The sequence below is a fragment of the Trachurus japonicus genome, chromosome 6, assembly GCF_045865225.1.
Source record: "Trachurus japonicus isolate A0001 chromosome 6, Traja_1.0".
In the NCBI taxonomy this organism is placed as follows: Eukaryota; Metazoa; Chordata; class Actinopteri; order Carangiformes; family Carangidae; genus Trachurus; species Trachurus japonicus.
The window spans coordinates 6,578,046-6,597,365 of record NC_140912.1 but is presented as its reverse complement, the minus strand read 5'-3'; the positions used below and the strand labels follow the sequence as shown (position 1 = coordinate 6,597,365).

General features: G+C 42.3%; 2 protein-coding genes across 6 annotated transcripts in view; both read right to left on the bottom strand.

Annotated features, from left to right (window-relative positions):
* Positions 1-19,320, bottom strand: part of slc25a44a (solute carrier family 25 member 44a) — a 131,526-nt gene that overhangs the window by 62,903 nt on the left and 49,303 nt on the right. The gene's annotated exons all lie outside the window — the stretch shown is intronic.
* Positions 3,224-19,320, bottom strand: part of ap3b2 (adaptor related protein complex 3 subunit beta 2) — a 55,627-nt gene continuing 39,530 nt past the window's right edge. For all 5 annotated transcript variants that reach the window (XM_085778507.1, XM_085778505.1, XM_085778504.1 and 2 more), the window contains 9 exons: positions 17,175-17,358; positions 16,739-16,904; positions 16,166-16,253; positions 15,799-15,908; positions 12,870-13,098; positions 11,193-11,277; positions 10,930-11,027; positions 5,404-5,542; positions 3,224-3,403 (listed from right to left, as the gene is read on the bottom strand). In XM_085778507.1, the coding sequence (XP_085634633.1) occupies positions 3,253-3,403; positions 5,404-5,542; positions 10,930-11,027; positions 11,193-11,277; positions 12,870-13,098; positions 15,799-15,908; positions 16,166-16,253; positions 16,739-16,904; positions 17,175-17,358 (1,250 nt within the window). In that variant the 3' untranslated portion in view covers positions 3,224-3,252. The remainder of the gene's footprint in view (positions 3,404-5,403; positions 5,543-10,929; positions 11,028-11,192; positions 11,278-12,869; positions 13,099-15,798; positions 15,909-16,165; positions 16,254-16,738; positions 16,905-17,174; positions 17,359-19,320) is intronic.

The window sequence follows — 19,320 nt, the reverse complement described above, 5'->3', positions numbered from 1 at the left end:
GTTTGATAAACTGTACTCTGGATATTTGGAAGCCAATGCAGATAAAACAAAAAAAGGCCAGACATGAGTGACGACCTGGAGAACGGTTCAACATCATCCAGCTGGTTTATAACATCGCATTTCTACCGTAACATTTCTTGCATCCTACATTCTTCATAATGACTGAGCTTCTGACTGGGTTCAGTGTAAACAGGACAACGTGTAGGAAAAAGTCTCAACTCTCTACAGTATGACTGGACCGCAAACCAACAATAAATAAATAAATAAAAACACAGAGAATGTGTTCGAGATAAGAAAACATGTGCACAAACTGGACACATGATCCATGAGAAGAAGAAAAAAAGCAACATACCTGATATCAAAATGTAAATAAAAGGCATGAAAACAGTGTCAGCGGACAGATGAGATTATCATACGTGCACGAAGTTAAAGTATTTGTACTGATCCTGTTTTACTAATGCTATTTTATTGAAGAGATGGACCAAACGGAGGCTCTAGTAGCTACAGTGAGCATGTCTACAGCAGGGGCTTCAGCAAGAAGGCAGATCACTGTATTTCAGACAAAGAAAAAAAGTCAAATTACTCGATTCAGATTCTTAAAGCTTATCCTTATGGTGAATTTGGTAGAGCTGAAACAATTAGTCAATCGACAGAAAATCAATCAGCAGCTATTTTAAGAATCAAGCAGTAGTAAAGCAAACATACAAAAAAAAAATCATCTGGTTTCAGCTTCTATTTCCAGTTTCTGTGATATTACAGTGAAACTGAGAAGGACCATGTTTGGCCCAAATGCTGCATCACTTAGAGAAGAGAAAATAAAGGCCAAATGAAAAGCTACAATTTAGACACTTGTCAAATAAAATAGTTTCAGTTACTGTAGTTACAACAGTTCTACTGTCACATTTTCACATCTGTGAGAAACTGACAAAGAGCCTGTTGTTGTGTAGTAGCAACACTGTTTGTTCACTGACGAGTAGACCTATAACGTGCTTCATGATGATTTCAAATTAAGTGTTACATGAGTCATTTTTTTTGAAAACATCTAGTTAATATTTGCCGGGTCAATATTCAGTATCATCACACCCACAAACACACACACACACACACACTCTCACACACACACACACACACACACACACTCCACACCTTACAGTAGTACTGTAGTACTGTATTACATGTTGCCATAACATTTATACATCTTCAGGTTTTCTACATGCCCCATTCACTGTGATGAACATGAGCACGATGCTTCGATCACAGAGTGAATGTCCAGAGTGTTGACTGTGTTGACTGTGTTGACTGTGTTGACTTACTGACCAACATCATGACACCATGGCTGATGGGTCAGTCTGTAGGCAGCTGCTGCGTCCTGGAGCCTTCGTGCTACATCCGAGTCAGGACTGATGAATGTTGATGAACAGATCGTACAGACCGTGTGTTCTTCCTGTTGTCGGGAGATTCAGACCTACACTACATTTTTTCTAATACCTAGAATATCTACATTGTGAAACAGCTGCTAACTACAAGCAGCAAATTAAAAACTGCGTGATGGGGTTTGTGTGTCCATAACAAAAACGTACTTTTTATTTCTACTGTAAATAATCTCTAGAGAGGGAAACCTGACATTTATGGGTGAAACCTGATCTTTTTTTTTTTTAAATGTATTTCCTCTGAGTTGGACATGATCTGATAATCCAGCTGTAGTTGACTGCTTTGTTTTAATCTGTATATCCTGAGATGAACTGAAACACATCCTACATCTGATCTTTGCTGCATTTCAACATGTTACATCACGTCTTGGTTCCTCAGCAGCTGGAGTTGGCCCAGATGTTTTCGTGTTGATCGGACATTTGATGTGAATTTCACTTCCTGTGGGTTGATGCAGTTCCTATTCAGAGAAAACAGCTGATGTCTGCTGATGTCCTTACTGTCCCCAGAGACTGGACTGATCATAGAGAAGCAGCGTTCACTTCTTATGCACAAGGTAGCAAGCTATCTCTCTTAGGAGTAGGTTCATTACCTTGTTGGTGCAAGCTGTTTTTAGATCGGCGGAGCAGAGACACGAGCAATCGCAACGGAGGTGAATGGTATTTCCACCTTTCCCTCATCAAACTCATCAAATACACAATCCAACAACTCTAAAACACTCTGGTGGACAAGTTGTGAGCTGCACATTCACCACGCTATGAGATAATCATGTATAATTATGTAACATTACGACACATGAAGCAAATACTCGGAACTACTTCCTTTTGAAGTCACTCTGCTGAGCAGCCCTGTCTGAAATGTAGTTCCAGTTACGCATTTACCTCTAAAACAACTCTGTTTCGTAACGTTCCGTTATTATCTCATAGCGTGGTGAATGTGCAGGTCACAACTTGTCCACCAGAGCGTTGTGGAGTTGTTGGATTGTGTATTTGATGAGTTTGATGAGGGAAAGGTGGAAATACCATATGCCTCTGTAGCGTTAGCTGAGCAGCTCGTATCTCTGCCCCACCGATCGAAAAGGTAACGAACCTCCTGCTAAATCTATAGGGATTATGGCAATGGGCCAGTTTGCCAGAATGTTAAAATATCCCTTTAACATCAGGGACATCCAGTGTTATGATGTCCTTCCTTTATTTTTCCTTATCCTTATCCAAGTACATGCCTTCCTCTCTCTGTTCTCTGAGCTGTTGAAAGAAGCTTCACAAATGAACTGACATTGATTCAGTCTGTGTCTCCAGCTGCTGAGGAACAAACATCTGGTCCTCAAGCTGCTGTTTCTGAGGCTAAAACACAAACCCTCAGCCTGTACACTGTACTATACTGTACTATACTGTACTGTATATTCATTGTAGTATATTTCTCCTACTCTAACGGGAATTTCAATGTAGACTAAGTTAACTAAACCCAGCTGGTTCCTGGAGGAGGGAAGCTGTTGCAAAGTCAGTATTGTATTTGTGGATAATGAAATTAAGAGAACGAGAGCGAGGTCAGGTCTGATTGTCATGGTTACCTCAAACAGCCTTCAGCATTCAGTCGTTTCTAAAAGTAGAGGAGAGGAGGGAGCTCTTTATCCAAACAATAATATACCAGAGCTAAACATTCTGGGATGTCCTGACACAGCCGACAGGAGAACGAGGAGATGCTACACGTGTGACGAGCGCTGGACGAGATGTGGGGGGGGGGGGGGTGAAGGCGGAGCACAGACACACACACACACCGGTGGGTGGGTGGGTCGGTGGGTCGGTGGGTCACTGTGTCAGTCGGTCACTGTGTCAGCGCCAGCAGGATGTCTTTCACCAGCATGGTGCCGATCACCATCTTCTCACAGTTGACCGTCAGCTGGGCGGCTCCTTCCTCCTTGGTCGCCACGGTGACCAACACCAGGCTGCCGCTGGTCACCGTCCGGCCGGCGAACCTGGTGACAGGACGAAGAGGAGGAGGAGGAGGAGGAAGAGGGACAGGAGGAGGACTGAGGTCAAAGCAGCAAAGATCAGAAGTAAAGACGAAGCCACAGAATAAAGGAGGGACACACACGTCAGTCAGGAGGAGTTACACATCAGTCCTGTCACATGTAGTCTACTTGCCAACAATGAGTACCCAGAAATGTTGAGTACCCCAAAGTTTTATGTTAGAAATAGATAGTATGGGTCCCCAGTATTCAGAAACTGCCGGATGCTAACTTATATATTGGGCAATTAGCATAACTGACATAATTAGCATAAATGGCAAGTTCTCACTGGCGGTTAAAATCTGGTCACTTCCGGTTTAGACAGCCATTTTGAATTTTGAAAATGTCAGAAATGGATTCAGCATCATCAATAACCCCTAAAACCACTCCAATATTGCCCAGATCAGCCAAGTCAATTTTGTTGAAATATTGCCCATATAGGGAACTATGCTAATTTATGCTAATTATGTCTGTTATGCTAATTGCCCAATATATATAAGTTAGCATCCGGCAGTTTCTGAATACTGGGGACCCATACTATATATTTCTAACATAAAACTTTGGGGTACTCAACATTTCCGGGTTCACAATGGGGCCCTATGGGCCGGCAAGTAGACTAATACTATGTCATCTGTCTTGGTTAGTGTGTGAACTGTAACACAACTTGGTCATTACAATGTGTTTCTCCATGTGTGGAACAACTGCAGTGATGAGCCACATGGGGGCAGTACAACTTCAACTAGACAGCCCTGATAAAACTGATCTACAACCTGACCATGAGGGCACCACACTGAACACACAACTATTAGAATTTCTATATCAATTATATTTACATAGAAACCTAAATCAGATTATTTATTTTTAATTGATTTAATTGAATTGTATACTACCCGCCAACTCAGATATTTATGCTTCTTTATTGATCTTATTAGTCTATTCATTCATTTATTTATTTTTATCTATTCATACATTAATTTATTCACTTGTTTATTTATTTACCCACTTTTTCTCTTCATCATTTTTTTTCTTTACTTTTGTTTGTCTTTCATTTACTTTTAACTATACACGTCCATCTGCTGGGGCTGGGTGCCGGAGGGACGGGGGTGGGGGGTTGGTATCTGTTCTGGGGTATGATGAATTTATCTGTAATATGTAATTAGAACACTATTGTTTTTCTAATATGTTAAATTCAATAAACAATCTCTTAAATAAAAAGAAAAAAAAGAAACTTAAATCAGATAATAACTGTCTAAAACAGCACCAGTTCTCCTCCAGACACTTCAAACTGTGCTTGACTGGCAGCTTGGAGAAGTTGCCATAGTTCCTGTGTGGATCGAGGCTGTCTCAGTGTCTTCTGTCTCTTCATGTAATCCCAGACTGAGGACTCTGTGGTGTCTTGGTATTCTTCAAACTGTTATTTTTGACACAGGCTGTAATGTTTGGGTCGTTGTCTTGCTGCAGAATAAATGTGGGACCAATCGGACCTCTCAGATTGTACTGCGTAATGCAGTGGTTCTGAAACTTTTTACATCAAGGACCCCTTGACACAAATTAGACCACGGACCCCCATTGAACAAACACAAGAAATACACAAATATTTGCTCTAAGACTGAATAACGTTACTTTCTTAGTAAATTGACATTCAAATTAGGGCATTGGCCTGAATTTTTGGAAAAATATGAGTGACATTTGTGGAAAAAGTGGTTACGTTTCTCAAAAATAAAGTTAAACAAATTCTAGAAAAACTGGTAGAATTTCTAACAAAAAAAAGTGGTAAAATGTCTCAAAAAAACTTTAAATATTCTATAAAAAAGTGGTTTCGAGGTCGGGGACCCCCTTGAACCCTCTGAAGGACCCTGGGGGTCCCCAGACCCCACTGGCATAATGGATAAGAATCTAAACATGTGAAGTGGCTAAAACCTTTACACAGGACCGTTAGACCCTCAGACGGTGCTGCTTCCTCTCACCTGCACTCCTTGTCCGACCCACAGGGCACTCTGCTGAGGTTGGCTGCCGTGGTAACCCTCTGGACGATGGCGTGTTCGTTGCGGCACTGTGCGTCCAGAGTCAGCTTCTCTGTGATCTCATTCATCCCCATCAGCTGACCTGCAGCGGCGTGAGCAGAGCACGGGTCAAACAGCAGCACGGGTCAATCAGCCTTCTCTCTCTCTCTCTCCCTCGCTCGCTCAGAAGCAGTGAAGCAAAGCAGTCGTTACTATCATCATCATCATCATCATCATCATTATTACTGTTGTAATGAATCCAACAGCACAGGGCAGGATGCTGCTGGTTGTAGATCAGAAGTGAGGCTCTCTAGCAGCTACAGACATATACAGTATGCCACTCAGATACTGTATAGGCGTCCTACAGCTACGGTGATGTCTGCATCACCTCCAGCATCTCCTACAGTCCTCTGGGAGGATTCATCAGCTGCTTCAATCTAAACTGGAATGCTTTCCACTGAACACAGGTGATGAGTGATTCAGTTTCATCAGTCAATTGGCAGCACAAAGAGGCCGACGTGTGCACTTCCAGCCTAGTTTAATGCCTCATGGTTCCTCTGTCCTATGATGAAATGGACACATTTTGCACCAAAGTATTTTTCTGTTTCTCTCCAACAACGACTGTAACACTCTGACATGAAGGTGGATGCCTCCCAGTAAACACCGACTTTGGTGATTTTGCAGGTCAAATGACATCAAGTTAAACGTGCTTCAGTGTGTCTCAATCACACTTTCTTTATGTCACAGTGGAGCATTGGTTCATCTGCTGCTGAAACAACCAGGCATCGACAGGAAACTGAATGTTGAAGTCACTGATCCGACAAAAACTCCAGATATTGATTTAATTTGATGATGTTTTTTTACTTCCTGTTGTTATTCTATTGTTAAACATATATATTGTGTTGCTTTCGGCTTTGGACTTTGCTGGACGGAGCAAAACATCTGAGGACTTCAGCTCAGGCTTTGAGGCAAAAACATAAAATTCTGCTTGTTGCTGGTGAATTGTTGGATTATTTTTTCATACCAAGGCCTCTTGAAAAGTTTTCAGATAAAACAAGTTGAAGTGCCTGAGAGAGGGGGGGCGGCAGCAGAGAAACAGAGTGAGTGAACAAAAAAGATCAATCTTTTATTTTCTCACTTTCATGGGGGTTATGGTATGAAATCTCAGCAAATAACCACGAGACTCTGAGTGGACTGTAGGTCTGTGGAGACATCCATTCATACACACCCAACTCACACACAGCAGCCACGCAGCAGGAAGCACTGACAGACTGCTCTGAAAGGAGTTATACTGGAGAGAGGGTGAGAGCTTAAATGAGTTGGATTCAGTAAATCAAATAATAATTAGCATCAATCATTCAATAATTAATTCAGAACGGTGTTTGAACACAGTCATTACGACTAAAACGTCTGAAGAGTGAAGCTGCAACAATCAATGTTTTCACAGCAATAATTCATCAGATGACAGAGTGAAGGGGGGGTTGGGGGGGGGGGTCTCACTCTGCTGCTGGTCTCACTGTTGTCATGTTGTCGGGGTTGTGATGTGGCAGGCAGCTGTTTTCAGTGAATACGCTCTAGGAGGCAACAACACACGCAGCGACAGAGCAGCTGCTGAGTGCAGCGCAGCATTCAGAGTCAGACACGTCCCTCAAGGGGGGGGGGGGGCAAATCAAAGAGAAGACACTCAACACTGGACTTGTATTCATCAGGTGGTCGGACGCACAACTGCTGCTTGTTAACGTTGCTATAAATACTGGAGTTTTGACGTATCAACTGAAGAGGTGACGACCAGGGATGTCACAATTACTTGTTTTCACAATTAATCGCGGTATTAAACGTCACAATTAATTAATCGTAAAGATTCTTAAATACCGTCACTTTCCAAAAAAAGATTATTTTGGAAACACAGAGGCAGATGTGCACAAAAGTTAAGGTAAATGTAAGAAATACTGGTCAATTTACCTAACGTAACATGGTAGAAATTTAAATGTTAGCGTCTCATTTGTGATAAAAAAACAAACAATTAAAATAAACTTAAACATTTGGTATAGATGACAATTAATGATTTGAATATTTAAAACACTTCCCCTGGAGGATTAATAATTGGTGAATAGTAGATACTTAAAATATTTAGTGTAAAAATTTGTAATGTAATTATATTTTGACTGTGTTTGATTTTACACATTCATATGTTGTGAAATTAATTAATGCGTAATAATCATGATAATCGTAATACCGTGATTATTTCTCTGACAATAATCGTACAAAGAAAATCTATAATCGTGACGTCTCTAGTGACGACATGTCAGTGCCAACCTCCAAAACCTGCAGTTCCTCTCATGACCACTAGAGTGTGTTTGGTTACTACAGCAGCTGTAATATTCCTTCATGACAACTGCACTGGGGGTGAATCTTTATCTAACTCACTGATTTAAAATGTACCAAGTCAGGCCAAACAGTCTGAGAACAGGTGAAGTGAATAACACTGAATAACACTTCATCATGACACCTTAGTGTGTTAGTGGGTGGGATATATCAGGCAGCAGGTGAACATTTTGTTGATGTGTTTGGAAATGAAGGGAAAGGGAAACATTGATCGGTTGATCCATTGGCTGCTGATATTTTTTCCCTCCTTTCTCTTGTTTTGTTCTCTCTCATCACAATTTCTTTCCATTTCATTTACTGTTTTGGTTGCTGTGTTGCAGTGTTAGGTCTTTCTTGTCTTGTGCTGTGTCATGTCTTTATGTTTGTCACTTGTATTGCACAACAAAAAATAATAAATAAAATAAAATCATTAAATCATTAAAAAGAAGTTGATGTGTTTGGGTCACTCCCCCAGTGGCCCTTTGCTGCATGTCATTCCCCCTCTCATGCCTCCCCATTTCCTGTCTCTATCAACTATCCTTTCAATTAAAGGCAAAAAGCCCCCAAAAATACTTAAAAAAAAAAAAAAAAAGTTAGAATCAAGTCAAGTGTTAGAAGCAGGAAAAAAGTTCAGTGTAAGGATGTGATCCAGTTCTCCAAGGACGACTGGGTCTCTCATTTTGTGGGCTGTTCCCGGTCTGCAGTGGTCAGGGTCTATCAACAGTTGGACCAAGGAAGGAACAGTGGTGAAGCGGCCACAGGCTCATTGATACACGTGGGGAGAGAAGGCTGCATGGCCCGTAGCTCCCATCCAACAGACCAGCTACACAACACTCAGACTGCTGAACAAGTTCATGCTGCTTCTGATGGAAAGCTGTCAGCTGGTCATCGTGTTATGACTGACCAGTGTAAAGTTATGTATAAATTAGGGCAGAGCCACTTTGAGTGACAGATGGTTCAGCATTGCTTGCTATTCACTCCCCACCTCTGCACATATTTGAATTAGCTGGAAGTTAACATGGATTAAAGGGATATTTCAACATTTTGGCAAATTTGCCTATTGCCATAATCCCTATAGTTTTAGTAGGTTCATTACCTTTAATTGTTGGTGCAAGCTGTTTTTAGATCAGCGGGGAAGAGACGCAAGCTGCACGGTACTTCCACGTTTCCCTCATCAGACTCATCAAGTACACAATCCAACAACTCCAAAACACTCTGGTGGACAAGTTGTGACCTGCACATTCACCACGTTATGAGATAATAACACAACGTTACCAGACAGAGTTGTTTTCAAGGAAAATGCGTAGCCGGATCTTCATCCCAGACACGGCTGCTGGGCGGAGTGATTTCAAAAGCAAGTAGTTCTGAATATTTGCTTCATGTGTCACAATGTCACATAATGTTACGTTATTATTTCATAACATGGTGAATGTGCGTTGAGTTAGCTGAGCAGCTCGTGTCTCTGCCCCGCCGATCAGAAAACAGCTTGCACCGACAATTAAAGATAATGAACTTACTGCTAGAACTATAGGGATTATGGCAATAAGAATTAGCCAAATGTTGAAATATCCCTTTAAGGCACTGGGAAGATGGGGGCAGTGGAGCAGGCAGCTCACTCTGAGGGTGACGTCACTGATTCTACATCCATCTCTATTGACTCTCTGTGTTCACAGCTTGTTTCTGCTGCCCCAAAAATCAATCAGTGCAGGTTCAATAAGTCCAGCCTGGTTCTTCCGTCCACTCCTAGGTGTCATTTGACCTCCAAACCACAAAACCATCCGTGCTTACGAGGTTTGAATACACAACAAACCATTCAGACAAAAAAGAAAAAAAGCGTTGTGATGTTGCGGTACTTTGGATTCAGCACTTTGAAAGCTGAGGTGACAGAGAGATGGACGATGGGGACACATGACTGAGCGGAGCGCTGCCCTGCCCTGAGCTGGATGTTACTGTTTAGTCCACATGGTGGGTGCCCAAAGACGAGTGAAACGGAGGGTGGTGGTGGGGGGTGGGGGGGTGAATCGGGGATCAGTGGATGAGCATTTCCAGTCATTCCCGGTGTAGCAGAGTGTGAGCGGCCCTTTGTAAGATGCAGGTTAGCACAGGTGAGTCTGTCTGCAGCTACAGACCTGCAAATGCAGTTAAGTGTTGATTACCAAGGCAGGGAGGGGGGGGAGGGAGGGGGGAAGGGGAGGCAGCGGGAGGTGTTAGGGGAGGAGGAAGGTGAGGGGAGGGGAGGGGGTCTGTGTGAGGTTGGCTTAAAAGGCAGGTGGGCACACAGACGGCCGGGAAGAACAAATCTATCAAAGCCAACTTACCTAGATTGTGTAATAGCTTCTCTATGAGGACGGTACGGAGAGGATATGACACATGTTTAAAGAGTCACTATGGGTTGGTTAGAGCTCACAGGTGGCTCAGTGTTAGTCAAGGATGGAAAATGAACTCCAGACACTAGAAACATGCTGCTACACACTGTCTGCAGAAGCTCTACAGCACCAAAACACTTTGGTCACATTTGTATCGGAGAAAATCTGGCTGCGATCGTTTAGAATCGAAATACAGGTTAGTTTGTTTTGTGTCGACACTTTCCATCACAAGGACACGGTCCTAAAATGAATGCTGATGTGATGTCAGGATGTTGTACGTACGTGTGAGGAGACTGCGCAAGAAAATAATGATAATCTGTGGAAAAGAAGTTGCTCTTTTCTCACGTTGTACTTTGGAGAAAATCCCAGATAAACCCTCCGGCTCAGGATGAATACGTCTTTAAAACACTTCTCGCTGCTCAAGAAGAAAGCTGTCACTGTAACGACTGCTGCTAAGATACAACTAGATGACAGCTCTCAGAGGAGTCAAGAATGGTACTGTGCATGTCAACCAGCCTCTTTTTGCCTTTAAACTGCTGAATAAATATCAAGATTAGATATTGAGATAAGAATAATAAAAAAGCAAATATTAGAAATCAGCTGTTTCTCATGCCCCACACAGTTTGAGCCAACTCCCCTCTCTCTCCTCTCTCCCTTTTTACAGATTTGTTTTTTTACTGATGTGACCTGAGCAAAGTCATACTGATTTTATATTCCATACGTCTTCATCAATGAGATTTTATCTGCTTTTGTCACACACCTTGCTCCTTTTTGAACTCATTCTCCGTGAGGAAGACGGGCCTCATCAGCTCCCCGACCGGCGGCTGGATGGACACGAAGAACTTCCTGGTGTGAGTGCTGAAAGAGAGTCCCAAGAGTGCACCGTTTCATTTCTTTCTGTTGCTACATGTGCAAAGCAAACGAGTCAAACAAAGTGTTATTTCAACACAACACAGCAGATCTATAGGAGATAGTTTGTCACATCATCAGCGGTACTGCAGAATACTAAAGAACTCATCTCACCACAGCTGGAAGTTTGCTGCTTGTGTTGAGTCACAGAAGTCGATGCCCATCACGGCTGTGGCCGACTCACCGGCCGGCAGCAGCTCTGTCAACACGGAGGAGAAAGACCAGACAACGGTGTTGACACACGCACAAATACAACAACATCCAGTCCTTCAGTCAGCAGCACAGCTACTTTGATCAGTGAGGATGTGTGTCCTCCAGTCCAGACTCTGTTATGTGTGATTCACTGCAATCCACTGCACATCCATGGTGCACACTGATTCTGAGCAGGTTTCCAGTACAAAGAGATTGATCTTTTTTATTTAACTAGGCAGGTTTATTTGTATGTCCCATTTTTACAAACGGTAAATTACAGTAAACTTCAGTAAACTTCAGTTTATGAAGTCTTTCTCTCTGTGTGAAGTTATTCCAAAGGAGCTGTTTGACTGACAGCCATCGTTTCCTGTACTGAAGTAATTTGATTACTTTTACAGTTCCTGAAAATAAGAACGTGGTAAATACTGTATGAAATAAATCTGAAGAGTCTATAGAAATGTGTTATGGATTTAACTTTAGAGCCTGTTGAGACTGTTCTTCACAGAAGTAACTAACTCTCTCTTGTAGTCACGTGGCTTTGGCTTGTAAAATGTGCTACATTATACAGGCGCATCTCAATAAAGTAGAATCTGATGGAGGTCAGCCGTCTTCTCCATGTGAGTGGAGCTACTGAACCAGACTAAAAGGGATATTTCAACATTTTGGCAAATTCGCCTATTGCCATAATCCCTATAGTTTTAGGAGTAGATTAATTACCTTCAATTGTCAATGCAAGCTGTTTTTAGATCGGCGGGGCAGAGACGTGAGCTCTGCACGGTGCACGGTATTTCTGCCTTTCCCTCATCAAACTCATCAAATACACAATCCAACAACTCCAAAACACTCTGGTGGACAAGTGGTGACCTGCACATTCACCACGCTATGAGATAATAATAGAACTTAAGTTGTTTTTGAGGTAATACGTAACTGGAACTACATTTCGGACACGGCTGCTCGGCAGCGTGATTTCAAAAACGAAAGTAGTATTTGCTTCGTGTGTTGTAATGTTACATAATGTTACATAATTAATTCATAGCGTGGAGAATGTGCAGGTCACAACTTGTCCACCAGAGTGTTTTGGAGTTGTTGGATTGTGTATTTAGTTTGATGAGGGAAACGTGGAAATATCATGAGCCTCCATTGCGTTAGCTGAGCAGCTCGTGTCTCTGCCCCGCTGATCTAAAAACAGCTTGCACCGACAATTAAAGTTAATGAACCTACTGCTATGACTATAGGGATTATGGCAATAGGTGAATTTGTGTGAATTAGTGTTGAACTATCCCTTTAAAGGATCAGGAAACCTTTGCAGGTGTTTGGAGTTCATTAGCTGGTTAGAGTGTGACACCATTAGGTTACCATAGTGAACATTTTCACTATATTCTGTACTTTTAACTTTAACTTTTAAGTATTCGATTTTTCCACTTGTACAAATTTTCATCCTCCCAAGAAGATAAACCCCTCATATCACTAAACCTCAAACCTCATGTTTCCCCCAGTGCTTCAGACACTAAAGCTTCCATACTAATCCTGTTATCAGTGACCCTGTGTGGAGTGGACCACCCTGCGTCTGTCCGGTCTGTCTTCAGTCCCGTCACTCACCGGTCTCGGGGAACTCTTTGACTCTCATCCCAGACTGCAGCTTCACGTCCTCCATGTGCAGGTTCTTGGTGTCTGACGTGGAGTTGTTGGTGAACTGCATCTGCACCGCCACCATGTGTGCGTCGGAGCTGAAGGGCTGCCGGCTGAAGCAGTACTCCACCGACAGACCCTCCCCCGTGATGCGGTGCAGCAGCTCGTAGCTCTTCAGCGCGCTGGAGGGAGTGATGGTCTGTGAGCAGAGGAGGAGGAGAGGGATCATGAAGCATCACTGTGCTATGGGAGGAATACGTTCTGGTTTCACTATGCTGTTAGTGATGCTGAGACATGCATGTGGCATATGCGTAGAGCTGCAACAATTAACTGATTAATCGCACATTATTAAATTAATCATCAACTATTTTGATAATCAAATAATCGGTTTGGGTAGTTTTTTGAGAAAAAAAGTCCTATTACTCTGATTTCAGCTTCTTAAATGTAAATATTTCTGGTTTCTTTTTTTTCTTTCCCTTTTATTATTATGTATTTAATGGAAACAGGCAATGACACACAATTTATAAAAACAGACAAACTGAAAACAAAGGACAGAACGAACTTGACGACATAATAAAGCAGGACCAAAACAGGACAGAAAAGTTAAAAAAAAAAAAAAAAAAAGGACGGGGAGGGGGGGGTATTAAATTTACAGTAACTACTTACAGTACAGTAATATACTTTTACTATTTCTGGTTTCTTTGTTCCTTTATGACAATAAACTGAGTATCTCTTTGGTTTATGGACAAAACAAGACATTTGAGGACGTCATCTGGTGGTTTGGGAAACACTGATTGAATTTTTCAACATTTTTTTAAATTTTATTGACGAAACATAATCAATTAATCGTTTAAATAATCAACAGATTAATCAATAATGAAAATAATCGTTAGTTGCAGCCCTACATATGAGTATAGTTTGACTTGAAAGAGTAAAAATCCGGTCTGTGTTGTTGATGTGGTGATTCAACCTTCAGAGGCTGGAAGACTATGACGCCATTTTCACACAAACTCAAACAAACACACAAACAGTTCTTTAAAGCCTTTAGGTCAAATATTTATTTAAACGCCACAGAGTCAAGATATTACTTGCGAGGCTCTCCTGTGTGTGTGTGTGTGCAGTCAGCCTTGCAGAACCACAGATACATCTGAATGTGTGTGTTTTGTGCACTGATACATTTCTTCTCTCCACAGGTTTTTGTTGTGGTGTCAGACTACTAAGTGGCATCCTGCTCTACAGAGGAGCACTAGTCTGGATGACATGGAAATGTGGATAAAGAATAAAAGGGTCAAATGTGCACACGAGGAGCCTTATCTCGGCCTTATCCAGGTGCAGTGTTGGTGGGTTCATATTGTGAGGAAGAAGAAAGACACTGTGACTGACAAGCAAAAATCTGGTTTGATCTCCACGTCTTTTAAAGGGCACACTATCAAGACAGCAATATGCACATACACAGGCACACGCACACACAACACATCTGTGACATGTCGTGTGTTGTACAACATCTCTACAGAGCAGCGTTTCTATTTGTTACTCAGACTAAATGTGTCAGACAACAGTTTCATAATGAACCTGAAATGGACTTAGTGACTTCTCATACGATGAGATTTGGGGGGCAGGGGGGGGGGGGGGTAATGGGAGTTGTGCTGCTGGTTCCTCTCAGTACTGATTCACTCTGCCCTTCTCTTCCCCTCAGGAAACACTGAGCGGCTGCCTGTGCCAGGTCTGTGCTCACTGCTCAGCGACAATAAGTGATCCACTGACTGCAGATAGAATCTCACTCTGCTCCATTATAACAGCCACACGCCACACGCCGAGGTGTGAGTGTGTCTGTCTGGCTGTTAAAGGGAACGAGGGCACTGTGACTGGTTGAATGGAGATTTAACCCCAAACCTGCCAACGTATTGCGGTACAACCCCTGTGACCCATGCACCTGCTGCTCTGACTGTTCTGAATTAGCAAAAGTGACGCAGCTGCACAATGCGCTCTACACCATGTTACAATTAAACCTAAAGTTTCTACTGGATAGGTGAAATACTGTAGTGTGACTGTATTTTCATTTCTGAATACACCATCTCGTTGTTCACCGTTACATCTGATCGAGTTGGTTACCTCTTAAAAAAAAGCAAGACTTTAATTCATGTGTAGATACAGCACTCTGCACAACCGCACTACAGGTGCAACTTTAAAATCATTTCTAATCATTTGTTTAAGGGAAAATTAAGCTGGTGTTGGATGACAGATGTTGTGCAGGAGATCGCATGGTCAACCCCCATTCTCTCTGCACATTTCCTGTCATAACTCCAATGTCTTATGGTTCTCAAAGTGGGGTCTGGGGACCCCCTGGGGTCCTTGAGAGGGTTCAAGGGGGTCGCCAACTTTTTCTTGAAGCTTTACCACTTTTTTCTAGAATTCTTTTTTTTTTATCATTGAGAAATTTTTACCACTGTTAATATTATTGTTTTACTTTTTTATTTATTTATTTATTTTGAGAAATTTTACCAGTTTCTTCTAGAATTTTTTAAAAAGGAAGGAATTTTACCACATTTTTCTATCAAATTTTTATTTATTTATTTATTTTTTTTAAAGAATTTTAACTTCTTTTTTTTGTTGAAATTTTTACCACTTTTTTCTAGAAATGTTTCAACTTTTGTGGAAATCGCATCAATTTTTCCAGAAATCTCTCTATAATCTTTCCAAAAATTCACACCACGTCAAGTAAATATCTGTGTATTTCCGTGGGGTCCGTTGTCTATTTGTGTCTATTTACAGTAGGGGTCCTTGATATATAAAAGTTTGAGAACCACTGTCCTATCTAATAAAGGCAAAAATGCCTAAAAATAACTTAAATAGGGTTGAGGAAAGGAAAAGGACAAGGAGAGAGTTGAGGAGAGCGTACCGTTGGGGAGAGGACGCTGTCCGACAGGGACAGACCCTCCAGGTCGGTCACCAGGCTGCTGGACAGGAAGGTGTTAACGGGTGTGACTTGAGGAGACGGAGCTGGTTCGACTGGGGAGAGAAACACAGAGAGATGATGTCTCCAACTTCAGAACTGACTCTATTCATCTATTTCTCACATTAACAACTGCACGTTTGTTCTGTAGTTCCCTTACAACCAGTTGGCATAGCAACCAGTCAAGTGCAGCTACAGTACATGAGTTTTAGAAAATAATATAATTTTCATGTTTGAAAATGTCCTTGCTGTCTGACTTTGCTGAGCTCCAGTACTTTTACATTCTCTTTCACAGGAATGTAAAAACACTCACAATCGTCGAGGTCGAGTAGAGACATCTCTTTCTTCTCTTTCCTGCTCTCTGCCTTGACGGGTTTGGAGGGAGGTTTAGATTCAGCTGCCTGGAAGGAGACAAAAGAAAACAGACGAGAAGTGATGAAGATTTTAACCGTGCGTGACGGTGCATACGGAGCAGTCTAAATACTGGAAAGCTGGGCTCCAGAGTAAGTGATAAGAATACAGTTTCAGATTTGATTTTAACGTCTACTTGAAATGAATTTCCAAAAAGCTAATTTATTTGTAGAGCACATCATCCTACACAGAGGTCATTCAGTGTGATTAACAGACTACAACAGAAGTAAAACGCAGAATAAGAAAACGGTAAAACAGGTGGTGTGTCATGACAGCTGAGACAGAGTTGATGTCTCTTTCTGTATTTATCATCTAAACACTCTGGAAAAAGCAATTCACTCTGGAAAAAGCAATTTAATTACGCTTTTAAACATTACTGTTGTGATTACATTACTAAATAACGCGTCAATGCCCACACTGCATCTAAAGGTGTATGCTGTGAATGTTTTTCATACGTAGAGCGATTCATTGTCACCTTTTTTTTCTTTTTGACCTCGACCTCGGACTCGGAGTCTTCAGACTCTGATTGGCTGCTCTCCGACTCGCTCTCGTCCTCCTCGTCAGATTCAGACTCTGACTCACTCTTCCGTTGTTTGCTCTTCCTCTCATGCTTCCTCTCCTCTTCCTCGCTGCTCTGCTCGCTGGAAAACACAAGCCGAGGTCAAACGGTTCAGAATCTATAACAGGTGAGACAGACTCTACTGTGGCTGAAAAGATCCATCACTGCTCCTGCACAAGACTGTGTGAGATGGGAACATGTTTTCGATGTGATACACCCAACCACTAGTGGAATATCAGGACTGCAGCATTAACAGATGTTAAAATGTGAAACTCATACAGATAGATGTTGTTTTTGATGGGAGCCGTGAACGTAAAAACATCATGATTACACAGAAAACAGCATCTGCTACCTTTCACTTTCTTGCACTGGCTTCTTTAATTCTTTCTTTTTCTTCTTCTTGTCTTTCTTCTCCTCCTCCTCCTCCTCTTCCTCTTCCTCCGACTCGGAGCCTTCCTCGCTCTCTTCGCTCTCCGACCCCGAGCCGCTCTCCTCGCTGCCGCTGCGGCTCACCGAGCAGCTGGCCGAGTCCGACTCTGAGGGGAACAGGTCAGAGTCACAGGCTGAGGAGGGCACTGACTTTACACAGACAACAGCGACATGAACGTCTGCCTGACCAACACAGGCTGGACCCAGACGTCTACACAAACACACAGGGTGATTCTTAAATCATCACTTACTGATGTCCCAGAAACATTTCTTTGCCAGAGGCAATAACAAAAAGGAGAAACTAAAAATGGCATTCAAAGATGTTTTTGTGTCTTTGACACACTTACAGCCAACCCAACAAAAGACAGACAATAAATGGACCTGTTTGTCCTACACCTGCATTATTGGTGTACTTTCTTCATCCCCCTGTGAGGCAGGACGTAGTCTGAGATCTTCTTGTTACGGCCAAAAGGGGTTCGGCCTTGTGTCTGTCTCTCTCTCCTTGTTCCCCCACAGCTCCACCCAGGTCGGCTATTTAAAATCCTGCAGCTGGCTCCAGAAGACGGGAGCAGTGTGTGGACTGCTGGGCTCGCCTGCCTCCCAGCGTGGCTTTAGTTTGTTTTAGTTTATGTCTTGTTTGTGTAAACCTCTTCCTATTTTATCTGGTGTCTTTGTGTGGTGCTGTTTGGGTCAGAGGTGGTTCATTGTTACATAATCTGGGGCGTAACACTCTGGTACTTCACTGTTGGCCGCCCAAGGTTTAGGGGAGATAGAGGGTCTTTGCCATTAGGACCCCAAACATTACACAACGTACCAGAGATCAGATTTGGAGAATCTCACCTCTTCTCACACTTTTACAGTGTGACATCACTTGTTAGGGAGAAGCTTTTATCTGAAGTGACTCACAAGTGAGAGACACCAGTTATGCGTCAGTGCAGAAGTACTAAGACCTACATCTCTGCAGGGTTGAGGCGTCGTGCATCGGTGTTGGGAAAGTTCACTTTCTACATGAACTAGTTCAAAGTTCAGTTCACAATTTTAAAAGGAACTAGTTCAGTTCATAATTCAACATTTTGAACTAAGTTCACAGTTCCAAAAATTAACTAGTTCATAGTTCTTTTTCTTTGTTTTCAATACATTGCTGCAAGCTATCTTTGTTTTTAATTATAGCCACGGCCCATATAGAGCCACAGACAGCAGTAATTTTGTCAGTTTTAACACTGAAACTACGTGTTAGATTTCATCTTCGTATCCAATTTTGAATCCTTTTCCAACCAGGGTTTATATTAGCACTGCAACACTGTGGTGGTGTTGCCAGATTGGGTGGTTTTCCTCTACATATTATGGCCTGTTTACGGTGTGTTTCAGCTGGGGATCTGGCACACTCTTGAATGAAGTTATCCACCTTTTTCCAAACGTCATCTATGGTCAAAACCGGAAGCCGGTTTTGCACTCCCGGTGGGATTGTATGTTTACGTTTCCATGGTTTCAGTCGTTGTCATAGTTGCGGTAAACGCATGGACCTATTAACGCTGCCTTTTAACACGGATGTCGATTTGTGTGATATCCACTGTTAAAAGCTGCTGTGATGATCCATGTGTTTTACAGATTTTCACTGGAAAAAAAAAAAATCCATTCATTTACCGCGACTACCGAAACGATGGAAACGCAAACATAAAATTCCACCGGTAGAGCAAGACCGGCTTACGCTCACCAAGCAGAAATACAGTACGTTCAGTTCACGTTCGCCCAAAATATGAACAAGTTAATGAACGATGGTTCATTGAACACGTTCAGGCACAACACTGCAGTGCATGGTAAGTGACAGTTAGTATCAGTCCATGGAGCAAAACAACAGGTGTCGGTCGTGTAGCAATTTTTCACTCTGGTGAAAATGTAATCCAAGAGATCAAATGTTAAATCCAGGTTGGATGTCGGCTGAACACAGCGGTGCCCTGATGAGACAGAGCCACTGACAGGAAAAGCATTAGTATTGATCTGTTAATGGGTTTTGTTGACAATCAGCCACTTGGATTGCCTCGTGTGCTGCCGTGATCACAGAGGTGCTA